This window comes from Papio anubis, chromosome 11 (assembly GCF_008728515.1).
Source record: "Papio anubis isolate 15944 chromosome 11, Panubis1.0, whole genome shotgun sequence".
NCBI classification, from domain to species: Eukaryota; Metazoa; Chordata; class Mammalia; order Primates; family Cercopithecidae; genus Papio; species Papio anubis.
Window position 1 is genome coordinate 99,306,189 of NC_044986.1, and position 25,268 is coordinate 99,331,456.

Here is a 25,268-nt window from a genome sequence, read left to right on the forward strand (position 1 = left end):
TCTAAGTTCCTATATCTTCCATACAGATGATTGCTTTAATTTACTTTGCCAAGTATATTCATAATATGGAATATCACATCAAAATTTTTAAGCATATTCAAGTCTCCCATGAATATATTTTAACACAAAAATAATTTTTATATGATTTTCATTCGAAAATACCTACACATTTGTAGTCATTTTCTTTCTTAGGTTTTCCTTATGTTACCAGTTATTTTTTATTTTCCATATAACATCGTTAGACATCTGGGTTGCCAGTCAGCCTTTATTGTTTTGATTACTTCATCAAAGATGAAAATGCTTCTCTAGTAGAAACTCACTTTCATTTCTTTGGAAGGTGTATTTGGATTCCCGTTTCAGTTAGAGCCCTGGAGTGTCCTCTTATCTCTTTGACCAATGCCTGTTGACACAGAAATCTTTCTCTTTTGGAGTTTGGGTTAAAAACAAAACAGCCCTTAGACACCGAGTAGGTGGCCATGGTCTTACTCAGGTTACATATTTTTAATATATTTTAAAAACACATGCTTTTAATTTGTTTTAGGCACAAGCAGCATCTCAAGAAAACTTAGAGCAGTTAAGAGAGAATAATTTTGCTTCAATGAAAAGTCAGATGGAACTCAGAATTAAAGATCTGGAATCTGAACTCTCCAAAATAAAAACTTCTCAAGAAGACTTTAATAAAACCGAACTGGAAAAATATAAGCAACTCTATCTAGACGAATTAAAAGTTAGAAAGTCCTTGTCAAATAAACTAAACAAGTAAGTCAAAATATAGAATAGAAATAAATTAAGCTCATTCATTTGCCTTGAAAGCATAATTCTTAGTGAGATAGGTTCATGAGATTAATGGGAAGTGAAAGCTAACTAGGTAATATAATTTTGGAAAATGTTAGTAAATTAACTTACCTTTAAAATGTGAGTCCAGGACAGTTTATGTCTTTCCTCGGTTTTTTTTTTTTTTTTTTTTTTTTTTTTAATGGCTTTTCCGTTAATATTCTTATGTAGTTAACTAGATCTATGTCTTTCAGCTATGTGCTTTTGAAACTCTGTTAATTTAGACATTGACATTGTCATCAGATTGTTTATCAGCACTGCCATAAATGTAATTATTAATGAGTTGGGCTGTTTTTTGGAAAATTACAACTTAAACCAGAAGGGTCAAGTATCACTACTAGTCTGCACATTCTGGCACTCCATAAATGAACTTTCCTTGATTGTGGTATCTGGTATTATCACTAGAGGGTGCTGTGAGACAAACTATCCTGTGTAGTTTTTCTACTACTTAAAGGTATGCTAGTGAAATATGATTAACGTAGGGATGAAGGGAAGTATAATTCATAAAGTGGTTAAAAATAACACCTTGGTCGGCCTGAGGGAGTGTGTGGAAAACAGGTCAGGCCCCACCTCTGATGCCTTGGGAACAATGTTAGGAGCTAACTGCCTTTGAGGCTCTTTAGTTCTTTTTGATCACCAACTCAGCTATCTTCTTTTCCCCTAGAATTTTTTGCTCTGAATTATTCCTTGGTGCCAGATGCCTAATATTTTTCCAGATAATGGGTGAAATAAATGTAAAAGGGTGGTGAAAGCAAATGCTTGCACATGTCTTGAGGATTTTTTTTTTTAAATCTCTAAACTGGTTTACTAAATACAAGTATTTTTAGCTGGGCTTTTTCCTTTGTTCTTAGTTCTGTTAATTGTATCAAAATGATGTTTTTGATATGTTTGTACATAGTGAAATGGTTATTATAGTCAAGCAAATTAACATATTTATCATCTCACATATTTACTCTTTAAAGACAAGTATTTCTAATGACATCCTCAGGAATCTTACCTGTGGAGCGTTCCAGAAGGCAGCAGGTGTTAACCTGTGAAGCCATACATCATCGGTAGCCATTCTCTTCCCTTCCCTACTTTGCTTGAATTACTTGTTTGTTGGAAACTACCCTAGAAACATATGCACTTCTTTAGAACAGTCTAAAAATTATAATTGCATACAGTAGGCATGCTCTGACACGTTTTTCAGTATTAAAATACTGGTCAGTGGGAAATTTCATTTACTCTTATGGTAACTTTTTAAAAAATGCAAGTCTGCTAGGAATCATTTAGGGGAAAGTAAAATATTAAGCATATGTCTTCTGCAATCTTCACAGAACTAATGAGAGGCTAGCAGAGGTCAGCACCAAACTTCTTGTGGAAAAACAGCAGAGCAGATCTTTGTTCACCACTCTCACTACCAGGCCAGTCATGGAGCCACCTTGTGTTGGAAATCTTAATAACAGTTTAGATCACAACAGAAAACTTATTCCAAGAGAAAACTTAGTGATCTCTTCCTCAAATCCACGGACTTCAAATAATAGCGTGGAGAACTACTTGAGCAAGGTTAGTTATGTTGTCTTTTTTCCTTCAGGTTTCAAATTTCTCATATAAGAATTCTTTTTTTGTTTGTGTTTTTGAGACAGGGTTTTACTCTGTTGTCCAGGCTGGAGTGCAGTGGTGCCATCTTGGCTCACTGCAACCTCTGCCTCCGGGTTCAAGCGCCTCTTGTGTCTCGGCCTCCCAGGTAGCTGGGACTACAGGTGTGTGCCACCACACCCAGCTAATTTGTATATTTTTAGTAGAGACTGGGTTTCACATATTGCCGGGCTGGTCTCAAACTTGTGGTCTCAAATGATCTGCCTGCCCCAACCTCCCGAAGTGCTGGGATTACAGGTGTGAGCCACTGTGCCTAGCCTCAAATTTCTGGTATAATTCTTATTTTTAATTTGGTGAAATACTGAGTTGTTTAATTGACTTATGCTTGATAAGTAAGGGTCATAATTATCTGTGCTAATAAAGTGAGGAAATTTTAGTTTTGTTTTTTTTAAGTCCCTAGAGCTCTCACTTTCAAGAGATACCATTTGTTAACTTTATTCAATAAATGTAACTAAATTGTCACATTTTAAATTTCTTTAAAAGCTGAATTTATTAGAAATGGAATATGACTGCCTATTACCTGATAGTAAAAGGTATACGTTGAGATACTTTGGCTTTCTTTCTAATGGATTTGAGTTTGGCTGTGGTTGATGGCACTTTGATGGTTTTCTGGCACCATCTCAAGTGTTCCACCCTTAATCATAAGTGAACGATTGGCATCCAGACACTTAACCACATATGGAAATTATTATTTAAAGAACTCCAAGATAAATACTTTTTGTGAATTAAACCTCTAACACTGATTAATTTGTATTTTTAAGTTTTGTCATTTTGTTACATAGGATTACATCCTTAGTTGCTATTGTTACAGCATTTTTCTCCCAATTTTTGTAAAATGTGTCTATTACTGGGCAATTGCACAGCAGTTTTTAAATAGTTAAGCAAATATGTGAATTTAAAAAATGCACTTTTGCCATTATTTGAATGATTGATGACTAAGACGGCAATGATATCAAGAGTGTTTAGTAAGTATGATCAAACAGAATTATTTTCTTCCCACCCAGAATTTCATGTAAAGCCTCACAGGGTCCCCATCTTTACAGTTGCAAGATCCTAGCTAGCCAATATTATGTTCATCATTTTGTTAGCTTAGTTTTGTCTTGCTTTTCTAGGACAATAGAAAACCCATTGAAGAGGAACCTTCCAATCCAACCTTATGATTTCACTCATAGTATGACTCCATTTCTGGGGATCTCAAAATGAATTCAACAATTACAAGTTATAACAATTGTAGACTTGGTAGGGAAAAAAAATAATTCAACTATGCTTGATCCAGTTTAAGATACTTGTCTAACTTTTGACCATTTTTGACCAGGGGGACAAATTACAAAAGCTGGTTGCAGTGGTGAACACCTGTAGTCCCAGCTACTTGGGAGGCTGGGGGAGGAGGATTGCTTGAGCCCAAGAGTTTGAGGTCGTAGTGTGTTTTTATTGCACCTTTGTGCAATAGTGTTTTTTTTTTTTTTTTTTTTTTTTTGAGATGGAGTCTTGCAGGCTGGAGTGCAGTGGCCAGATCTCAGCTCACTGCAAGCTCCACCTCCCGGGTTCACGCCATTCTCCTGCCTCAGCCTCCCAAGTAGCTGGGACTACAGACGCCCACCACCTCGCCCAGCTAGTTTTTTGTATTTTTTAGCAGAGACGGGGTTTCACCATGTTAGCCAGGATGGTCTCGATCTCCTGACCTCGTGATCCGCCTGTCTCGGCCTCCCAAAGTGCTGGGATTAATAGTGTGTTTTTATAGCCGCCACACTCCAGCCTGGGCAACATAGCAAGACCCTGTCTCTTAAAAAAATTACAAGATGCATAAAACATTTGTTTGAACAAAAATAAATAAATAACTAGTTCTTGTTGTGTATCATTAAAATATTCATTTTAATCAGTGCACATTAGCTTAAGATTTAATGGTATTTTCATGATCTTAATGCAGAGAAAAATAGTGTAGATTCATGTTAAATGAGACCTCAATGTGGTTTCTTCACCAGGCCTCATGTCCTAACAAATCATAGAAGAGCAAGCCTGAGGTTTTTTAGACAGCACTGCAGCCAAGTGGCTAACAAGAAACAAATTAAATATTGTTTTAATATATAAATTACAAGATCCTAGCCAGCTAATATTTTTTTCATCATTTTGTTAGCTTAGTTTTGTCTTATTTTTTTTTGACAATGAGATGATCACGGTCTAAGTGCTTCAGGGTCATGAAATTGTCCTACTGGGTACAAAAAGAAAATGAATGTCAAATACTTCTGTAGGCCAGATGCTCATGCCTATAATCCCAACACTTTGGGAAGCCAAAGCAGGAAGATCGCTTGAGCTCAGGAGTTCAAGACCAGCCTGGGAAACATAGTGAGACATAGTGAGACTTCATTTCTGCAAAAAATTTAAAAAATTAGCTGGGCATGGTGATGCACGCTTGTAGTCCCAGCTTCTCGGGAGGCTGAGGCAGGAGAATCACTTGAGCCCAGGAGGTCAAGGCTGCAGTGAGCTATGATCGTGCTTCTGTACTTTATCCTGGATGACAGTGAGACCCTGTCTCAAAAAAACCAAAACAATAACAAAAAACCTTCTGTAACTTATTAAGCATGATGCAAATATAAAATTTTTTCGTTAGTTCCTACCAGAAAACTCAGGTAACAGCATTTTATAAGATGATGAAAGAGTGTATAAATACACAATGTAAGGGAAGATTTTTGAGGAAATATTTTTTCTTGATTTTTTGGGGGGACAAGGGGGTGTTTATTTGTACTATTCCTGGATAAGCTGAAAAATATTCCATTGGTATACATGGTTTCTTTGTGGGGCACTGGTTTGCCAAACCATGTTAGACTTAAAAGAGATTAAAAAGAAGTATTCTATCAAGTCAAGTGTGACTTTCATACCTTAAAAAAATTGTTTGAAAGAATAGAACTTTTAAAAAATGGCATGAAACTGTATTCCATAAAACAGATAGAAGTAGAGCTCTCTGGCTAAAGGAGGGTTAGGAGCTCTGAAGTTGTGACTTCCTTATCCCTTAATCCTACAATATCCTCTGTAGATCCTTAGATTTCTGCGGGACAGTTTGAAAACTACCAGTTATGAAAGAATCCAATTAGCCAAAATTTGTTGGTACATTATTCTTCTATAATTTTATCCTATTCTTAAAAAAGTATACATGAAGTTGCAGATGTGCTCCCTTTATTAATGTAGGCGTTCAAGCTACCTCCACCATCTGAAGCGTAATCCTCACCTGGAAATAAACAGAAAGTCCATAGAGAAAGGAGGAGCTTTTTTTTTTTTTTTTTGAGATGGAGTCTCGCTCTGTCGCCCAGGCTGGAGTGCAGTGGCCGGATCTCAGCTCACTGCAAGCTCCGCCTCCCGGGTTTATGCCATTCTCCTGCCTCAGCTTCCCGAGTAGCTGGAACTACAGGCGCCCGCCACCTCGCCCGTCTAGTTTTTTGTATTTTTTTGGTAGAGACGGGGATTCACCGTGTTAGCCAGGCTGGTCTCGATCTCCTGACCTCGTGATCCGCCCGTCTCAGCCTCCCAAAGTGCTGGGATTACAGGCGTGAGTCACCGCGCCCGGCCAGGAGGAGCATTTTTATAAAACATAGTTTATTTATTTTACTCTATAATAGCTTTTGATTTTGTATTATGCATTAAATTATTAGCATAAGAGATTAGTAATTTATTAAGCTTTTTAATTTCTTCTAGCAGTGTTCAGTTTCTCCTAAACTATTGCTCTATCCATTTCAAAAACCATTGATGGCACCTTGTCTACCTCAATAGGACAGTTATTAATGTCACCAATACATTTTTATCGCCTTTTTTCTTCCGTAGTCTGTATCAGGCACTGTGTTAAGTTATTTAACTGGAGACAATAATTCTAAATTTATATTAAGGGAAATATGAGGAAAATGTGTGATTTAAATGTGTGATTTAATGATAAAGTAGGAATGAAAGGAACTTTTTCAAAGTCATTTAATATTTGCCAGTTTTCACTTTGAATATAGGTAAAACCTTCCCAGTTTCCCATCAGCCAGGACAAAACCAGACTTGTCAACACACATGACCCTTTTCCTAAGCTTTCGAGTGTCCCTCCCAGAGCCACTCCCTCCTGGGTTCTGGGTCTGCCACTTTTCCCTTTGAGCCTTTATGTCTGACCTGGTGTCCTTTTCTCAAAAGTAGTTGCCCTCAGTTGTCATTTATGTGGTAAAATACTCACCACACCCGTCGTGGTGGCCCATGCCTGTAATCCCAGCACTTTGGAAGGCCCAGGTGGGTGGATCACGAGGTCAGGAGTTCAAGACCAGCCTGTCCAATATGGTGAAACCTCGTCTCTACTAAAAAATACAAAAATTAGCTGGGCGTGGTAGTGCACGCCTGTAGTCCCAGCTACTCAGGAAGCTGAAGCAGGAGAATTGCTTGAACCTGGGAGGTGGAGGTTTCAGTGAGCTGAGATTGCGCCAATGCACTCCAGCCTGGGCAACAGAGTGAGGGGGGAAAAATAACCTCTACTTAAATTTGTTACACAAGAAGTATTCTCTGTCTAGACAGTTAAGATTTCTTCAGTATTAGAGTAAGCAATTTGCTAAGAGTATTTCATTTTTATGTAAGCAAAATATACATATTGTGAAAGTATTTGTAAATAGGGTATAAAGAAATAAAATTTATTACACGTAGGAAATAAATATTTAGGAGAAGCGAGAAACTAAATTACATTAGTAGTTCCTTAATATAAGTCATGTAAAAATGTATATTTATGTCATGTTTATTAATGAATAGCAATATAAGATTTGTTCAATAAAGGCTTCTCCTTTTATTTGGTATTGAGTTATTACTTTAACAGGACCTGTCTGCTAATGCTGTTGTCACATTATTCAGTTTATAAGGCCTGTCTGTAATGTTACTGTCACAGAAATATATGGAAAACAGTCTTACAAAAAATTGGGAAACCTGTTAGTCAAAAAATTTTATCTTCATGCCTAACATTTTTAAAAGCATTGGATATCATATTGTCATTATCACCACAAAGTGCCTGTTATGCTCACTATATAGTGTGCTGTTTCAGACCGCGTTCTGGGTATTTAGAGAGAGAATACCTTTTATAAAAAAGATTTAAACAAGAGCACTCTAAATGGGCCACTTGCAATATAGTTTGAAATATTCCCACACATTTCATAGTTAAGTATATAAATAAAATTAGATGTTTAAAAAATTGGTACTAATTTTTGAAATCAAAATTACAATTAAAGAGCTATACATATTTCTTTTGTTTATAATTCTACCAAGTTGTGAATCAAAGAAACTAAACTGGAAAACTAGCTTTAACTTATATTTATCACTTTTTGAGCAAATTTTCTGAAATCTTTGTGTTTACATGAATAAAGAAATGTTACTTATAATATATAGGTAGGATAATACTTATTTTCACTTACTTTTTTGCCAGTAGAATTTTCACATGACATTATGATAGTATCACTTTCTTCATGTATACATTGATGATTTTGTACCAAAAAATAGCATAGAACATACTTTAAAATTTTAATTTTCTAAAAGTAGACAATAGAAAGTGTTTTATTTGTTTTTGTTTTTGTTTTTGAGATGGAGTCTCGCTCTGTCGCCCAGGCTGGAGTGCAGTGGTGCAATCTCGGCTCACTGCAACCTCCACCTCCTGGGTTCAAGCAATTCTCCTGCCTCAGCCTCCTGAGTAGCTGGGACTACAGGTGCACGGCACCATACCTGGCTAATTTGTTTTGTATTTTAGTAGAGATGAAATTTCACTATGTTGCCCAGGCTGGTCTCGAACTTCTGAGCTCAGACAATCTGCCTGCCTTGGCCTCCCAAAGTGCTAGGATTATAGATTTGAGCCACTGTGCCCCACCAGAAAGTTTATTTTAAGGAAAAATCCATTAAAGTGAAAAAACTGATTAAGCTTTATAAAGGTCAGAGTTTTGCTAAGAATTTCAAAGTAATGCATTCTTTGCAAAGTATGACTTCAGTTGTTTAACCTTGTACTAAAAGGAGAAAATATCACCTTTCTGACATTATGTATATGCAATAGACCAATATTAATTGTACTTTTTATCAGATTAAACAACATTACACATTTTTAAAATCTAAACTTAAGTAGGAATTTTATTTATGTGATTATTTTTATATTTAAGCAATCAAGTGTAGTCTTTAAGAGTATTACAGGCCACGTTTTGTAAGTGATATATCATTCCCATGATAATGTCTCTTGTGTAACTTAAACATTATAAATAACATTTGACTTATTTCAGATGCAGCAGGAGTTAGAAAAAAATATAACTAGAGAACTCGAAGAAGGTATGTTGCCAAACTTCATGAATTAAATTTAGATTGATTAATTGATTTCTGAAATAAACTGTAAATGGTGAGTGGGATCCCTTTCCATTGTTTGGCTAATAGATACTACATTAAATGTTCTTTCTTACACACATCTAATGAAAGATGTGAAAACATAAATATTCATAGTGGAGAGTATACTTCCTTTGTCTCATTAATTCATCATGTTCCATAGCTTTAAAAAAATCTCAAGAAGTCTTTGCAGCTCTTTTTTTTTTCGGCTCTACACTTTCTTCACTTCTGCCATTCCCATAAAACTGTAGCCAGCATGCAGAAATTATTCTTAGAAAACAAAGGCATCATCAACTTCTCAGGGGTATGGTGGTGATTTAAGGCCCAAAGACCCCAGACTTACCTAGTAATACCTAGTCTGTAATTACAGTTCATAAGCAGTCACTTGACAGGTGACATTTTAAATCTCCAGTCATTTACTTTGTCATTGGTTTCCCTTTGCCCTCAGGAGAAGCTCCAAGTTCCTTAGCATGGAATAAAAACACCCACATCAATGTGGTCCTTGTCATGTCATTCAACCTTATTTCTCACCCCTTACTGTTCTCCGGGCCCCTTTGCTCTGGCATCCAGCCACCCTAGACCACGTGGAATTCCACAGGGAGCTTCCTCAGCTCCAGCTCTTGGCATTTGCTTCTTCCTTCTGTCTGGCATGTTTTCCTTGTCCTTCAGGTATCAGTCTACACATTGCCTCCATCAAAAAGCCTACGTTATTGACTCAGACCTGGGATAGGTGTCCGTTCTGTGTGTTCCAGTAGTGTCCTGTCTTAACACCTCTCATGGTATCTGTGACTCTGTATGGAAATTGTATGTTTGTCTGTTTTTTCAGATTATAGCATATGTTTGTTAGAGATGGATCATATCATCTTCATCTTGTAATTCCAGTGCTTACTTTGCTCATGGTTGTTGAATAAATGAATGAAGAGAAGCTCTGATATTTAACTACAAGGATAAATTAATTCAATGTGCAACCACAGGCAAATTATATTTAATAGTAATCTTGTATAATAGTTGTGCATAGATATATTTCTTTATTAAAACTGACAAAATTCTCAACTCTTTTACTGACTTTTACTTAGTTAACTTTGAAATCTTTTAGGTAAAGAATATAATTCTTTCTTTTTCATTTTAGCTGCTGCTGAATTGGAATCTGGATCAATAGCTTCTCCTCTAGGATCTACTGATGAGTCAAATCTAAATCAAGATCTGGTTTGGAAAGCATCAAGAGAATATGTACAGGTTTTAAAGAAAAATTATATGATCTGAAAGATAAAATTTTATTACTGGGCTGTTTATGTGACATTTTAATTGTTTCTCATTAAATATTAATATATGACATGTAAAAATCTTTATTAAAGGAAAATATTTTTGTATCATATGTGTCAGATCAAAATTTGTATAGTATTTTAAACAATGTTACTTGGCTTCTTTAACTTTTAAGTGGATTTTGCCAGTGAAAACCAGGAATATTGAGTTTTACATACTCAAAGTGCCCAAATGTCAGCTGTTTAAACAGCCAAACCACGAAGTTGTCATTAATACTTTAGTGCAGTTAATTGATGACTTATTTGTATTTTGTAATTTTTATCACTATATGTAGTGGTAGAGTTGGACTTAGACGTCATTTTGTTGTGCAGGAACTGTGGTCATTGTTCATGTTTGGATATATTAACAATCATTACAGTGCCATCAAATATACACAATTTTAAGCACTGATTTATATAGCTCTTCTCAGGGAGAAATAAGATTTGCCTAATTCACCTTTTCTGTTTGTTTATTTATTTCTAATTAACCTTTTGGAAATAGTCTTCAATTTAGAGAAAATTTCCAAATTTTAATACAAAGACTTTCCCCTCTGAACCATTTGAGAGTAAATTGCTGACATTATGCCATCACCCCTGATTACTTTAGTGGGCATTCCTACAAGTCAGGACATTCTATGTAACTACAGTGCAAACATTGCAATCAGAAAGTCAACATTAATACATTCTAGTTTGTTACTTCTCTGTAATATCGTTTATAACAAAAGGATCCCATTCCAATCCATGGCTTGTATTTAGTTGTTGTATCTCTTAGATTCTTTCAGTCTGGAACAGTTCCTCAGTCTTCCCTTGACCTTCATGACCTTGAGTATTTTGAAGAGTAAAGTCCAGTAATATAGAATGTCCCTTAATTGGGTTTCATGGTGATTAGATTTAGATTACATGATTTTTTGGCAGGAGTATCACAGAAGTGACCCAGTGATCTTCTCATTGCATCTTACCTGTGACCCTACAGTTTTGATTTGCCCTGTTACTGGCAATGTTAGCATTGATCACTAACAGTGGTATCTGCTGAATTTCTCCTCTGTAATGTTATTTTTTCACCTTGTGGTTAATTAGTATTTTATGGGGAGGTAATTTGAGACTATGTACATATCTCTGTTCCTCATCAAACCCTCAATTTATTCATTTACTTCTATCAATATGGGTTCATGGTTTATTTTATTCAATGGGTTATCATTCATTAATATCATTATTAAAATTTGTTTTTCTTTTAAGAAATACTCTATTTTGACAATTTCAGACTTACAGAAAAATTCTAAGAGGTAGTACAAATAATTTTTGGATATTATTCCCTAAATGTTAACATTTTACTACATTTACTTCATCCTTTCTCCCCCTTTTCCTCCTCTCTCTCTAGATAAATATGAATATAGGTGCTTATGACAGATATTTTTTCTGAACTGTTTGTAGGTTGCAGACATGACGCCTCTTTATTTCTAAATAATGCATATTTCCTAAATACAAGGAATTACCTTACATAAGTGTAGTTTAATGGTCAAAATCAGGATATTAACATTGGCTCAATGTTAATATCTAATCTATAGACCTCATGCAGATTTTGCCAGTTGTCTCCAAAATATCCTGGATAGCCGAGGAAAATTCAAGATGGGGGATTTTCACCAGGTGTGCTGTGTTGGTCCAATTGTCCCGTTTCTCTAGTCTCCTTTAATCTGGGACAGTTGCATGACAATCAAATTTATGTTTTTGGAGAGTATAGGTCAGCTGTTTTGTAGGCTTTCTCTCCATTTTGGTTTGTATGATGTTTTCTCATGATTAGCTTCAGGTTGTGCCATTTGGGCAGGGCTTTCACGCAGGCTGAGTTCTCTGCAGTGCAGCATCTGGAGGCATCTGCTGTCAACTTGCTTCCATTACTGGCCAATGTTGACTTTGATTATTTGGTTTGTTCAGATAATCGAAGTCCACATCCTGCCATGTTTGTCCATGGTAAAGCTACTATATACTTTGTATTTAATAAGTATCTTGTATAAAGATACTTTGAGGTTTTGTAAATATCTGGCTGCTACTCAGAACTTCAGCCATGAGATAAAGCCTTTCATTGGTGATTTGTGCTTGAATCAGTTATTATGATGGTTACCAAATGATGATGTTCTTATTCCTTTATCCCTTCTATATTGATAAATACAACAAAACCAGTGAACAAATAGGGGGAGAGGGGAAATCTTACTAATTTGGTGTTCAGATGCCCCTGGATTTGGCCAACAGTAGCCGTTTCAAGCCGACTTTGTGTCCTTCTGAACCTGTCCCCCTTATTCTTTGAACACTTCAAGGGTCAACTGTATGTTTAACTTCCTTTTCTGACAGTAACCTGGCTCCCTTCATCCTGAATATATATTAAGTACTTACTTCATGCTGTCGATAGGCTTTGGAATCTGACTTTAAGTGAAATGACATATAACAGAACCAATTTTGCCATAGGCTACATGATACAAATAAAACATACATATCGTTGACATATCGTTGGTCACAAAAACATCACTAAACTTCTAAGTGAAGACCCCAAAACATGAATACTAAACATTGAAGTAAATGTGAACTCTACGTATATTTAGGAAAGATTAATTTAAAAAATTAAGATACTACCCAATTTTGGGTGCATCAGTGAGTGATAGTGGTTGTAGTGGTGGTGCTGTGTTAAATCAAGGAATAAATGATGCAAAGTGAAAAAATTGTCAGGAGCACCTGCTGCCCTCATGCAGCTATCTGAACGCTATTTTTGTGTCCAAAAATAGTCACAAATACGGCAGGCTCATGGAGCACTTTCATACCGCATAATTGTGTACCGCAGCATTTGTATTATGACCATAGACCCTACAACATTTTATTTTATAGTAATTTGCATTCATTTGTTCTTCTTAACCTGCTTATTCCAGTTCAGGGTCACACGTTGTCGGAGCCTCTCCTGCACTTAGGGGTGCAGGGTGGGAACAAGCTCTGGACAGGACATATCCCATTGCAGGGCCACTCACATACACCCACCCTCACTCTAACTGGGACCATGTCATGACATCACATCACATGACCTAACATGCCCAGCTTTGGGATGTAGGAGGAAACCAGAATACCTGGAGGAAACCCACACAGACAAGGGGAGAATGTGCAACCTCCACATAGATGGGAGCCCAGTTGGGAATTCTTTTTCTCATCAGTGTGACAATGAAATGATGTGTTCAAGAATCTGCTATATTTACTGATTTGTTCAATCCCCGTGTGTGTAACCAATCTCTTGTGTCCCAGCCCCTAAGCAACTGTGCTCCCCAGTCCCCCTTGGACTCCAGCACCCTTCATCAGGTTGCCTCCACCGCTTTTCCTCCCAAGCTGATGCTGTCTTCACTCCATCCTTTCCCAGACACCCTGTGCCAGGCCATCCTCTTATGTAGGTGCTTCCACCTCAAATGCTGTAAACCCATGTGGGACTATCCCTTCCCCCATGTGGTTGCCTCCTGACTCTGTCTTTGATACCTCATTCTATTCCATCTACCTTTCAGGGGTGCCCTTACTTGACCTCCAACCCTGTAGAGGGTGACACTCCTGACATAGGAGATAGAAATTATTTAGGCAGATAGCAAGAGTAAAAGAGTCCTTGGCAGAATTTCTCTTTTAACAAAAATCAGGTCCCAAATCATTTCTAACAAGGAGCAGCCTGAAAAATCAAGCTGCTGACATAGATAAGCAAGCTGGAAGCTTGCATGGGTGAATGCTGGCAATTGTGCCAATAGAAAAGGGCTACCTGAGGGCGACGTACTTTCAGTATGGAGGCTCCATCTTCCCTTTTCTTTGTACAGTAAAGGAACAGGCAACATGGTGCTGGCCAGGCAGAGAACTCATCTGCATAATAAAAGATTAGGGTGGGGGTGGCCAGATTTTCATGCACTATGCAAATGGCACACCTAGCCCTAACCAGTTTTTTGCACCTTATGCAAACGGCACACCTGGTCTGATCAATCTTTTGTGCCCTGTGTAAATCAGACACCACTGCCTTAAGCTCATCTATAAAACCGTGTGCATTTTGCCACAGACTGGAAGACCCGCCCGGGACCCTCTCTCTGCAGGGGAGAGCTTTTCTCTTTCTCTCACCTATCAAACCTCTGCTCTTAACCTCACCCCTGTGTGTCCACATCCTTGATTTCCCTGGCGTGAGACAATGAACCTCAGATATTACTCCAACAGTAATGCTGCTTCACTCCCACACTTAGGCCGTTCTCATTTTATCCAGACTCCAGCCCCTCACTCTGGGCCACCACAACTGTGTTTTTGTTTCCAGACTTAGTCCCTATACTTTTGAACTGAAATGTTCAGGAAGAAAAAGGAGAATAGGACTCCACATACCATTTATAATCAACATGCCGAGCTCTACAAAGCAAGCATTTTTTATTGGAATTGCATTGAGTCTATAATTTGGGGACAAAAGACATTTAGAATATTGAGTTATTCTGTCTTTCTTTTTTCTTTTTTTTTTTTTTTCTTTTTTTTTTTTTGAGACGGAGCCTCACTCTTTTGCCCAGGCTGGAGTGCAGTGGCGCAATCTCGGCTCACTGCAAGCTCTGCCTCCTGGGTTCACGCCATTCTCCCGCCTCAGCCTCCCGAGTATCTGGGACTACAGGCGCCCGCCACCATGCCCGGCTAATTTTGTTTTTGTATTTTTAGTAGAGACGAGGTTTCACCATGTTAGCCAGGATGGTCTCCATCTGCTGACCTCATGATCCACCTGCCTCGGCCTCCAAGAGTGCTGGGATTACAGGCATGAGCCACTGCGCCTGGCCTATTCTGTCTTGTTAACTTAGAGAGATCTTGCTTATATACATTTTTAGATTTATTCCCAGTTATTTGATACTTTTGATTCTATTCTTACATTTTATTTCCTGTTTCTTATAGAAGTAAAATCAGTATTTTATGTATTAAACTTGGATTCAGCTATCTTGATAAATTCATATTTTCTATTTGAGTATTTTATCTGTAGAATCTTGGATTTCCCGTATACACACAAAAATATCTGTAATAGTGACAGTATTGTATCCTTTCCAATTCCTGGAGTTTTTGTTTTTCTTTCCTACTACAAGAATGATGTTGAATAAAAGGGTTGAAACAGTAGGCATCCATATTTTGTTGATATTACAAAGGGGAAGCAATATTTTCCAACAAGTATGTAGATGGCAGGCTTTTGTTTTTATAATGAATATCCATTATTGTATAGGTTTCCTATTGCTGCATAATAGGCCATCACAAACTTAGCATCTTAAAATCACACACACTTATTATCTCGTGGTTTGGGTGGGTCAGGAGTTCAGGCATGGTCTATCTGGGTCCTCTGCCCAGGTTCTCACAAGGCAGTTGTAAGATCTGAGGTTTATTTTGCTGTAAACTTTTTTCCTTGGAGTTTCAGCTGGTTTCCATCAAGGAAGCTGAGCTTGTCTGCTTCTGTGTGGGTGGAGCGTGGTCTTCAATCTGGGCCCCATTGCTAGGTAAGGAGCTGAGTTGGGAGTTTGTCTTGCAAATTCTCTATAATGACTGAAAGTTTTAGCAACCAGCTGGTCTTAATTTCAACTTACAATTGGAGTTCTCAGAAATTGTGTAATTTGTGTGATCATTGTTTTGCTTAGCTGTTTTTGTTTGTTTGTTTCTATCTTCTTGGGATTTTGGTGGTGGTGGTGGTGGTGGTGGTGGTTTTGGTATGTTTTGGTCTCAAACCTGTCAGATTTGATGAATTCTAAACCCCTCTAGCCTATGAGCGTGGAATTTTCACTCCAAAGGAAAAAAGAGCACCATGCTTTTCTCAGCCTTTCAGGGCATTCTCAGGTGACTGAGAATCATGTGAGGGTGTCTGGGAGGAATGCCTCCTAAGAGCAGCAGTGGCTCCAATGAGGTTTCTCCCTCAGGAGAACATAATTAGGGCCTATTCTCACCTGGCAGGTGCATATAAGGAGTTGACCCCTCCCACATCTTAAGCCCCTGACACATTGTGCCAGGTAGTTGTGACACAGGTGGACCAAACCAGTTCAGAGAGTAATTGCCCTGGAAAGCTAGGTCCGCATGCAGCACACTTTGAGTCTGACACATTCACCGACTTAATAATATCTGAAGGAGAACTCTGAACTATGGAAAATTAGGCCTCTACATTGGCTAAAATCCCAGCAGCTGTGCAACAAAAAGTTACAACCTTAGAAACTCTGGCTGGGTATTTGCAAAATGTTTTTGGCGAATTGTCATGCAAATATTTGGTCAAATGGACAACTATAACCAAAGCAGACTCTTAAGTTACAATGGCCGAGATGGGGATCTTCTGAGATGCCCTAATTAGTGCATCTGTGAACTAGAATAGAAAAGGCACGCACAAAAACTAAACAGCCAGAATGGGAGAGCTGCTTTCAGTGATATCTGGAGAGGAGCAAAATGGGGGAAGATTGCCTCATCTCCTTACAGAAGACCAAGAAGCAACTTAGAGATGCTGAGAACCCTCTAGTGCTTTATCTCAAAGAATATCTTCAGAATCATTTACTTCCCTCTTGGTGCCTTCCCCACCTCCAAGTATACCCCTACTTTACCCCAACCTCTTTGAGCTTCCTGAACCAGATCTGTTCCCTCCTCATGCATGCTCCAGTCTACCATCTTCCCCTCCTTGACTGCTACTCACTCAACAGAAGGCAGCAGGGGGTCTAACTTCCAAGACTCTACCTCCTGCTGATTCTCTGACAGCCCCAGTGTCAGAGAATATTGAGTTATTCTGTCTTTATTTTTTCTTTTTTCTTTTTCTTTTTTTTTTTTTTGAGACGGAGCCTCACTCTTTTGCCCAGGCTGGAGTGCAGTGGCGCAATCTCGGCTCACTGCAAGCTCTGCCTCCTGGGTTCACGCCATTCTCCCGCCTCAGCCTCAGTGTCACCCTCTCATCTGGAAGATGGGAAAAGGGGGACCCTATAGGGACATCTCTCATGATTGCCCTGTTTTGAAAACAACCAATAACAGATAGAGGAACCACAGCATTTGCCTATCAATTCTGGTCAGAGGCTGAGCTACGAGGCACAGTTATAGAATTTCCTGACCTCCATAAAGATCCAACTGGGTTTGCCCATGAATTTGAGCTCATTATCAGAACTATGACCCAGGTCGTTCAGACCTTTACCAACTGGTACACATGCTTGTTTCAGATGCTAAAGCTAAGGAATGGCTAGAAAAAACATAGAGATCAGACCCTTTAGCAGACTTGATCCTCAAAGGCCCAATAGAATGACAACAATCAACCCCCACAAGTCCAGAAGACAGGCCCAAAGATGTCTGGGAGTGAGCGCCTGCTCTGCTAAATATCATTCCCTCAGTGTTCCAAAGGGTTGTGGATTGAAATCTAGCAGTGCCACCAGAACCCAAAAGAATCAGATCATTTTACATGTTTTAGTAAAACTTGCAATGGTATTGCAAGATGTCAGCTGATTGCTTTGAAAACACTAAAAATGATACGTTATTAAATGCAAACTTTTAAAACAGACCAGATGATGATTTAGCCACCCTTGTAAATTGGGTTATGGCTGGGACTAACAAACTGGTTACCTTAGCTGAGAAGTTATCCTGTGCTATAGACTGCCCAAGTTACGCATCTACAGTTAAAGCAATTTGTTGGGGTGATGAGACCCAACACCAGGCCATGGGGACTACGAAGTCCAGTAGAGTCAAAGGAATGAGAAAAGACAAGACAGAAAGTGGGACCAGGGGGCCAACGCTAGTATGGATGCTGCGAAGGCCCCAAGCTCTGGGAGACCATGCTATTTATTGGTGATCAAACAAAGAAACAGGTGGTAAGGATGGGGTTGAAAGAAGCAGTGCATCAAGCGAATGAGCCACAGCTGTGGCGGTTTAGCATTTTTTCTGAAACATACCGCTACTTGAGACAATGGGAGTGCCAGAAGCAAGGAGCCAGCAAGTCCAGACACATTCCAAAGGCCATGAGGGGTTTTAGACCCTGGACCCTGGACACGTTCCAAGCCCTGTCTCAGCTTCTTTCCCAACACTCAGCTCTTCTCCCAACACAATTAACTTCTCAAACCTCTCAGTCACAGAAAAATGTTAAACCGCCCCAGTGTGAGGACTCTTCCCTCAGCCTGTTACTAATGTAAAAGACTGGGACACTTGAAAAGGGACTGCTTTAGGCTGAAATGGAAGCCACAGCAGGAGGATACAACTCAGGAAGACCAGGGGTGCTCTGAGGAAGTTAAAGTGTTTCACCTCTCCCAGTATTCTACCTTGACAATTAGGAGAGATTAATCATCAACCATCCTTATTTGACACAGGAACACCCATATCTGTTATAAATCCCACCTTGTTTAGAAACCTCATTCCTCGGAGTAATGAAAGGATTATCTTCGTGGGTGTATCTAGAAAAACTACCTCATGTTTTAAATCAAAACCTCTAACCTTACAGTTTTGTCAGGTTTGGTACCCCACCAACTGAGGGCCCTAAATATGACCCACTCAGTCTGTCCCATGTGTTCCTAATATGCCCTGAGATCCCTTTCAATCTTTTGGGCCATGATCTCCTCAACATTCATAATGACCATAAATATATATATATATATATATATATATATATTTATCAAAAGGTGAAATTTTTTTGGAATATGAGCCAGGAGACAAAACAAAAACAACCCAAAACAAACAAAACAAATTAGAGAAACATCCTGACAATGTACCATAATTTAGTACTAGTAATGGTAAAACATCATCTTGTGTCTGGGAAATGAACTAAAGACGGAAAGGGAAATGTTAGCAGAGAAGAGAGAAAAGTGTAATAAAAGGCAGAGAACTGTAAAACTCCTTTTAGCCTCCCCAGTTTTCAAATTACCCCAGAAGTGGAGCATTTGGTTAAGGCCATCCTCTCCCACTTACGGTCCCAGTCAAATACAGACACAGGAAAAATATTCCTAAAGATACTGCTCCCCAACTTTGTATAGTATCCTTCTTGATAGTAAGACATAGATGGAATTGTCCCTATCACACAAGACTATCTAAAAAAGGGATTCATTATTCCCTGTACCAACCCCTACAACACCCCTGTATTCTCTACCAAATGGTAGAGAATGAAGACTTTTTTTCTTGACACTGAGTCTTGCTCTGTTGCCAGGCTGGAATGCAGTGGCACGATCTGGCTCACTGCAACCTCTGACTCCCTGGTTCAAGTGATTCTCCTGCCTCGGCCTCCCGAGTAGCTGGGATTACAGGCATGAGCCACCATGCCCAGCTAATTTTTGTATTTTTAGTAGAGATGGAGTTTCACCATGTTGGCCAGGATGGTCTTGATCTCCTGGCCTTGTGATCCGCCCGCCTTGACCTTCCGAAGTGCTGGGATTACAGGCATGAGCCACTGCGCCCAGGTTGTTTTTTTTGTTTGTTTGTTTGTTTTTGTTTTTTTAATGAGGTCTCACATCTCACTATATTTCCCAGGCTAGTTTCAAACTCCTGATCTCAAGATATTCTCTCTTCTTTACCTCCCAAACTGCTGGGATTAGTCATGAGCCACCATGCCTGGGCTGAGGGTGGAGATTTGTACAGAATTTGAGAGCAGTAAACAATAGCATAAATTTAGACACTCACATGCCCTTCTATCAGCTGTACCTGCTCCCAGTTAATATTTCTCAATTGTGCATCTACAGTGCCTTCTCTAGAATTCCTGTAGATCGACACAGCCAATAGTTGTTTGCCTTCACCTGGAGAGAGTTTTTCCCAGGATAGTGCCTATGATGTCATAGACACATAAGTGTTTATTGTCTTACTGACTGGTATAGTTTGGATGTGTGTCCTGCCCCAAATCTCATATTGAAATGCAATCCCCAGTGTTGGAGGTGGAACCTGGTGGGAGGTGATTGGATCATAGGGTCAGATTTCTAGTGAATGGTTTAGCACCATCCCCACTGGTAATTTATAAAGAAAAAAGGTTTCACTGGCTCACAGGTCTGCAGGCTTTACAGGAAGCATGGTGCTGGCAACTGCTCACCTTTTGAGGAGGCCTCAGGAGGCTTCCATTCATGGCAGAAGGCAAAGTGGGAGCAGGCTTCTCACAGGGAGAGACTGGGAGCAAGAGAGCAAGCAGGGGAGGTGCCACACACTTTTAAACAACAGATCTCCTGAGAACTCACTATCGGTGGGACAGCACCAGATTATGAGGAATCTGTCCCCATGACCCAAACACCTCCCACAAGGCCCCACCTCCAACACAGACGATTATATCTCAACATGAGTATATGAGTACGTTTTCATACTGCTATAAAGAAACTACCTGAGACTGGGTAATTTATAAAGGAAGTTTTAATTGACTCACAGTTATGCATGGCTGCAGAGGCCTTAGGAAACTTACAACCATCACAGAGGGTGAAGGAGAAGCAAGGTACATCTTACATGGCAGCAGGAGAGAGAGAGCAAAGAGGAAATGCCAGACACTTATTAAACTACCACATGTCATGAGAACTCCCTCACTATCACAAATACAGCATGGGGGAACTGCCCCCATGATCCAACCACCTCCCACCAAGTCCCTGCATCCACACATGGAGGTCATAATTCAAGATGAGATCTGGGTGGGAACATAGAGCCAAACCATATCAATGAGATTTGGAGGGGACATCCAAACTATATCCCAGGTTCAATAAATAATACCACGGAATGCAATCAGAAAAATGCAGAATGTTGAAATAACACAGGATAAATAATCTGGTTTCTTCAGTCAAAACTAAAGAACCAATAGAGTGCAAGTGAATAAAGATGTAGGGACACATGTAGGTGATATACTCAAAGATATCAAAGGAAACTGAAGACGTCTTATCTAATTTTAATGTATACTCCTTATTCAGATCCCAATTAATATAACCATGAGGCTGGGTACGGTGGCTCACACCTGTAATCCCAGCACTTGGGAGGTCGAGGCAGGTGGATCACAAGGTCAGGAGTTCAAGACCAGCCCGGCCAAGATGGTGAAAGCCTATCTCTACTAAAAATACAAAAATTAGCCAGGCATGGTGGTGGGTGCCTGTGATCCCAGCTACTTGGAAGGCTGAGGCAGAGAATTGCTTGAACCCAGAAGGCAGAAATTGCACCACTGCACTACAGCCTGGGCAACAGAGTGAGACACTGGTCAAAACTAAATGAATAAATTAATCAATTAATGTAACTATAAGATAATGATGATGATAATAATGTATAAGACAGTAGGAAAACCTTGAAAACTGGCTGAATACTTAATGTGATACATTAAGAGTTACTGCTGATTTGTCTCAGGGTCATATGATGTCACGGACTGTTTGTGTTTTAAGTCATTAACATTTAGAGATGCATGCAGAAATATTTGTAGAGGAAATGAAATGATGTTTTTATTTTCCAAAAAAATGAGGACATATATATTATACCTCAATTAAGGCAATAATTAGGAATATGGGGGAAGTGTGTGGAGGTGTAGGTGAAGCAAAATTGGCAATGTATTAATCATTAGTAAGCTGATTAAATGGTAAATTAGGTTCATTAAACTATTAAAATTTTGTCTACCTTAGTTAATGTTTCAAAATTCTATCATAGAAAAAAAACTCTAGGAGCATAATAAGACTAAATACCCACTGATGTGCCCCAAAGTGCTGAATTTACAGTAAATACTAGAGCAATATTTAATAATCCATTTTTTTCAGGTGGAGTTTTGCTCTTGTTGCCCAGGCTGGAGTGCAATGGTGTGATCTCAGCTCATTGCAACCTGCGTCTCCCAGGTTCAAGTGACTCTCCTGCCTCAGCCTCCCAAGTAGCTGGAATTACAGGTGCCCACAATGATGCCCTAATAATTTTTTTTTTTTTTTTTTTTTGGTGTTTTTAGTAGAGAAAGGGTTTCATCATGTTGACCAGGCTAGTCTTGAACTCCTGACCTCAGGTGATCCGCCTGCCTCATCCTCCCAAAGTGCTGGGATTACAGGCGTGAGCCACCATGCCTTTGATTACAACTGTCATAAGATCTTGTAGTCATTGAGAATAACTCATGTGGTTTATCAAAAACACCTAATTATTCCATTAAAGTTACTAAGTAGAACAAAAATGATTATAAAGATGTTTGAAAGAATAGGTTCCAATTTAATTGGCTAAAATATTTGCATATATAATCATTATTGCCAAATGTGGGGTTGGCATCAAAATGTGGATGATCAAAAATAATTTCTTAAACAGATTATTCTATGTTGTGTGTAAGGATAGAAGAGTCTTTAATTATTTTTCCAAAATGAAGTCTGAGATCTTTAGCCCAGGAAGGAGTAGGTGAGGTGTAGCCTGCTTTCCTGGCTGTTGAATGCTTCTGGAAAGGATGCTGAATAACTTGCTGGAGAAGATGCATATGGTAAACATTGTGGGCAGATAAATATAGATTATAATTACTCAGGACCCTGATGAATTTCTGCATTTCTAAATGGAAAGGTCAATGTTAAATGTTTAAAAATGTTTATACTTTGGGAAGCAGAGGCAGGCAGATCACTGGAGGTCAGGAGTTGGAGACCAGCCTGGCCAACATTGTGAAACCTTGTCTCTACTAAAATTACAAAAATTAGCTGGGCATGGTGGCATCTGCCTGTACTCCCACCTACTTGGGAGGTTGAAGCAGGAGAATGACTTGAAACTGAATGTGGAGGATGCAGTGAACCGAGATCACGACACTGCATACACTCCAGCCTGGGTGACGGAGCTAGATTGTCTCAAATCGAACAAACACCAATAAAAGTTCATACATTTTGTCTTATGAAAAATCAACTCTAGTTGTTACTTAGAATTGCTATTATTCCACAGAAGTTCCTTAAGTACTATTTTTGCACTAAACTAAGAGAAAGAAAATGTACATTGTCATGGAGAGTACACATATATCCCCGTCATGTTAAGATCCCTTTACAGCATTAAGAGAATTCTAATTTTCTAAAATATTTAGCAAAAAAAAAGAATAGGGCATGAATTCCAGCTCATGCTGCTTCCTCACTGGGAGTTTGACTCTATAATAATACACTGAGGCATCAACGACACACTTCTTTCAACAACAAATCAAAGATTGACATGTTTATTTTGCGTGGTTTTGCTATTTCTTAGGGATTATGAAGGAAATGCTTAGTTAGAATAGAGAGGGTGGATGATAATACCAGGAAATTAAATGTGAGAGGTCAAGGAGAACATTTTATTTTATCACTAGTATTTTAAATATAAAGATTACATAATCGTAAATATAGGGCTTTTGGAGCCCATCTTAGCACTTCTCCCCAAGTACGTTCAATACATATCATTTTATTGAAGTTGCTTGTACACCTATCAGTCTCACCTACTAGTTAAATGGCTCCTCTAATTGATTCTTACATTTCTCTACCACATCTTGCCTTGAGTCGATTCTAAAGACATGATTGATGAAAGAAGGTAAATGCCAGTAACGTGAACAGGGCTGCATCTAGAAAGTCGCTCTATCAAGGAAATCATTTAAAATAATGATGTACTCAGTGTACAAATTTTAGGAAATTTCCCTATTATACTTGCTAGTTTGAATGATTTGTGTTATTTTCAAAAACGTAAATTGAATATATTATTATTGAGTGCATGTGTGTGTATATATATATGAAATATGAAATATTTATGTTAACATCACAGAGCAGACTTAACTCATGGCAAAGTTTTTTTTTAAGCACCTGCAGAAATCAGTCTTCTTTCCAGTTTCGAAAACCCTCACAAGCCATGGGCGAAAGAGGATCCTTTGGATGCCATATAGTGCATGAAGCACATATGGTTACAGTAATTTTTAAATAATTCATATTCATAATTCACAATGAGGAAACCTGAAAGTTGCTGGAAGCTATCAACGAATGAAAGGTGGGGCGGGGCTGCTGTCGGGGCGGGGCCTTGTGAGCCAGTGCCTGGACTCCCACTTCACAAATGGAAGGGAGGCGCGTGGAGGGAACTCAAGGCTTGATTGGTTCCTCCTAAGCAGGAGGCGATTTGGTTGGCAGGGCAACCGGCCTTCAGTTAGAGCCTTCAGTGGGTGCCTTCAGTTGGTGGCATTTGGTTGCCTTTCCTGGGAAGAGGTGGCAGGTGCTCAGCTCTGCAGGCGTGGGGGCAAGCGAAGGCCCCAGCTGCCCGAGAAGAACAGAGTTGCCCCACGGGGACCATGCTGACCTGTCACATGTGCACCAAAGCCAGCCTTAGGCAGTGCCAGCGCAGGGCTTCTGCGGAGCCTTCCTGAGGCTCTGACATCTATGATTGGGCGGCCAGCAAAGGCGCAGGCCCAGCACAGAGGAGCAGAGGAGCTGGAAACACGCTGTCCCTTAATACCATCCCCAAGCGGGGCCAGCTGAGGGTGTGGTGTTTGGAGCCGTCCTGCAGCTCTGAGATCCACGATGTGGCGGTGGGAGTAGCACCAGATTCCACTGCTTCAGAGCCTGCCCGGTCTGATTCAGGAGCCATGACTAGCAGCACATTGGCGACCAGAAGACGCCAAAAGGTAGGGAGACTACAGATACCGCTTGGCCTTAGGAGTTCCTTTGGCACTTGCTCACCCAAGGTTCCCCCTAGCGGCAACCACAGCCTAGGGCTCCTCCCTCCTGCCCCTAGTTCGCTTTTCTAGGCTTAGGCCCCAAGCAGGAAGTACTTATTCTGACTCCAATGCCTACTCGTTCTTCTTTCCCTGTTGCATCCAGCCGTTTACTTTTGGTCGCCCTGCCCAAATGTCCACTTCAGCGCCCTCTTCTTTTCCTAGGCTGGCCGAAAACCAAGTTTTCAAAATACAAAATGGATGCCACATTTTTCGTTACAGTAGAGGAAATGTTCGACAGCTCTTGTATTTAAACTGAAGTAGCCACATTGGGATTCCCAATTTCATATCTTGAGTTCTAGAGCAGAGCTCTCTCTCCTAAAGTAATGGCTGAGGGTTAGAGCTACTCTTCTTGATTCTAATAATCAGAAATGATTTTTTATAGAGACAGGGTCTCACCGTGTTGCCCAGGCTGGTCTCAAACCTTGGCCTCAAGTGATTCACCCACCTTGGCCTCCCACTTTGTTGGGATGACAGGCAAGAACCACCACACCTGGCCTTGGGAGCTGCTCCTGCTTGGTGTGTTCTGGCTGGTCTTCTGC

General features: G+C 39.5%; 1 protein-coding gene and 1 long non-coding RNA gene across 16 annotated transcripts in view; one reads left to right on the forward strand and one right to left on the reverse strand.

The window, feature by feature from the left end:
• The window catches only part of ANKRD26 (ankyrin repeat domain 26), a 96,399-nt gene extending 84,846 nt beyond the window's left edge, over positions 1-11,553 (forward strand). For 13 of the 14 annotated variants that reach the window (XM_031652430.1, XM_031652431.1, XM_031652433.1 and 10 more), the window contains 4 exons: positions 542-759; positions 2,151-2,379; positions 8,730-8,775; positions 9,956-11,553. In XM_031652430.1, coding sequence (XP_031508290.1) covers positions 542-759; positions 2,151-2,379; positions 8,730-8,775; positions 9,956-10,089 — 627 coding nt within the window. In that variant the 3' untranslated portion in view covers positions 10,090-11,553. Of the gene's footprint in view, positions 1-541; positions 760-2,150; positions 2,380-8,729; positions 8,776-9,955 lie in introns of those variants that run through there. The other variant, XM_031652437.1, reaches the window with a different exon arrangement.
• Positions 338-19,828, reverse strand: LOC116269488. 2 transcript variants are annotated; one of them, XR_004177068.1, is made up of 3 exons: positions 19,743-19,828; positions 1,832-1,944; positions 338-400 (listed from the first exon to the last, which is right to left on the reverse strand). It is a non-coding gene; the product is annotated as an uncharacterized LOC116269488 (long non-coding RNA). The 2 variants fall into 2 exon arrangements; XR_004177069.1 differs by having other exon boundaries at positions 342-422.
• Positions 19,829-25,268: the final 5,440 nt, after the last annotated feature.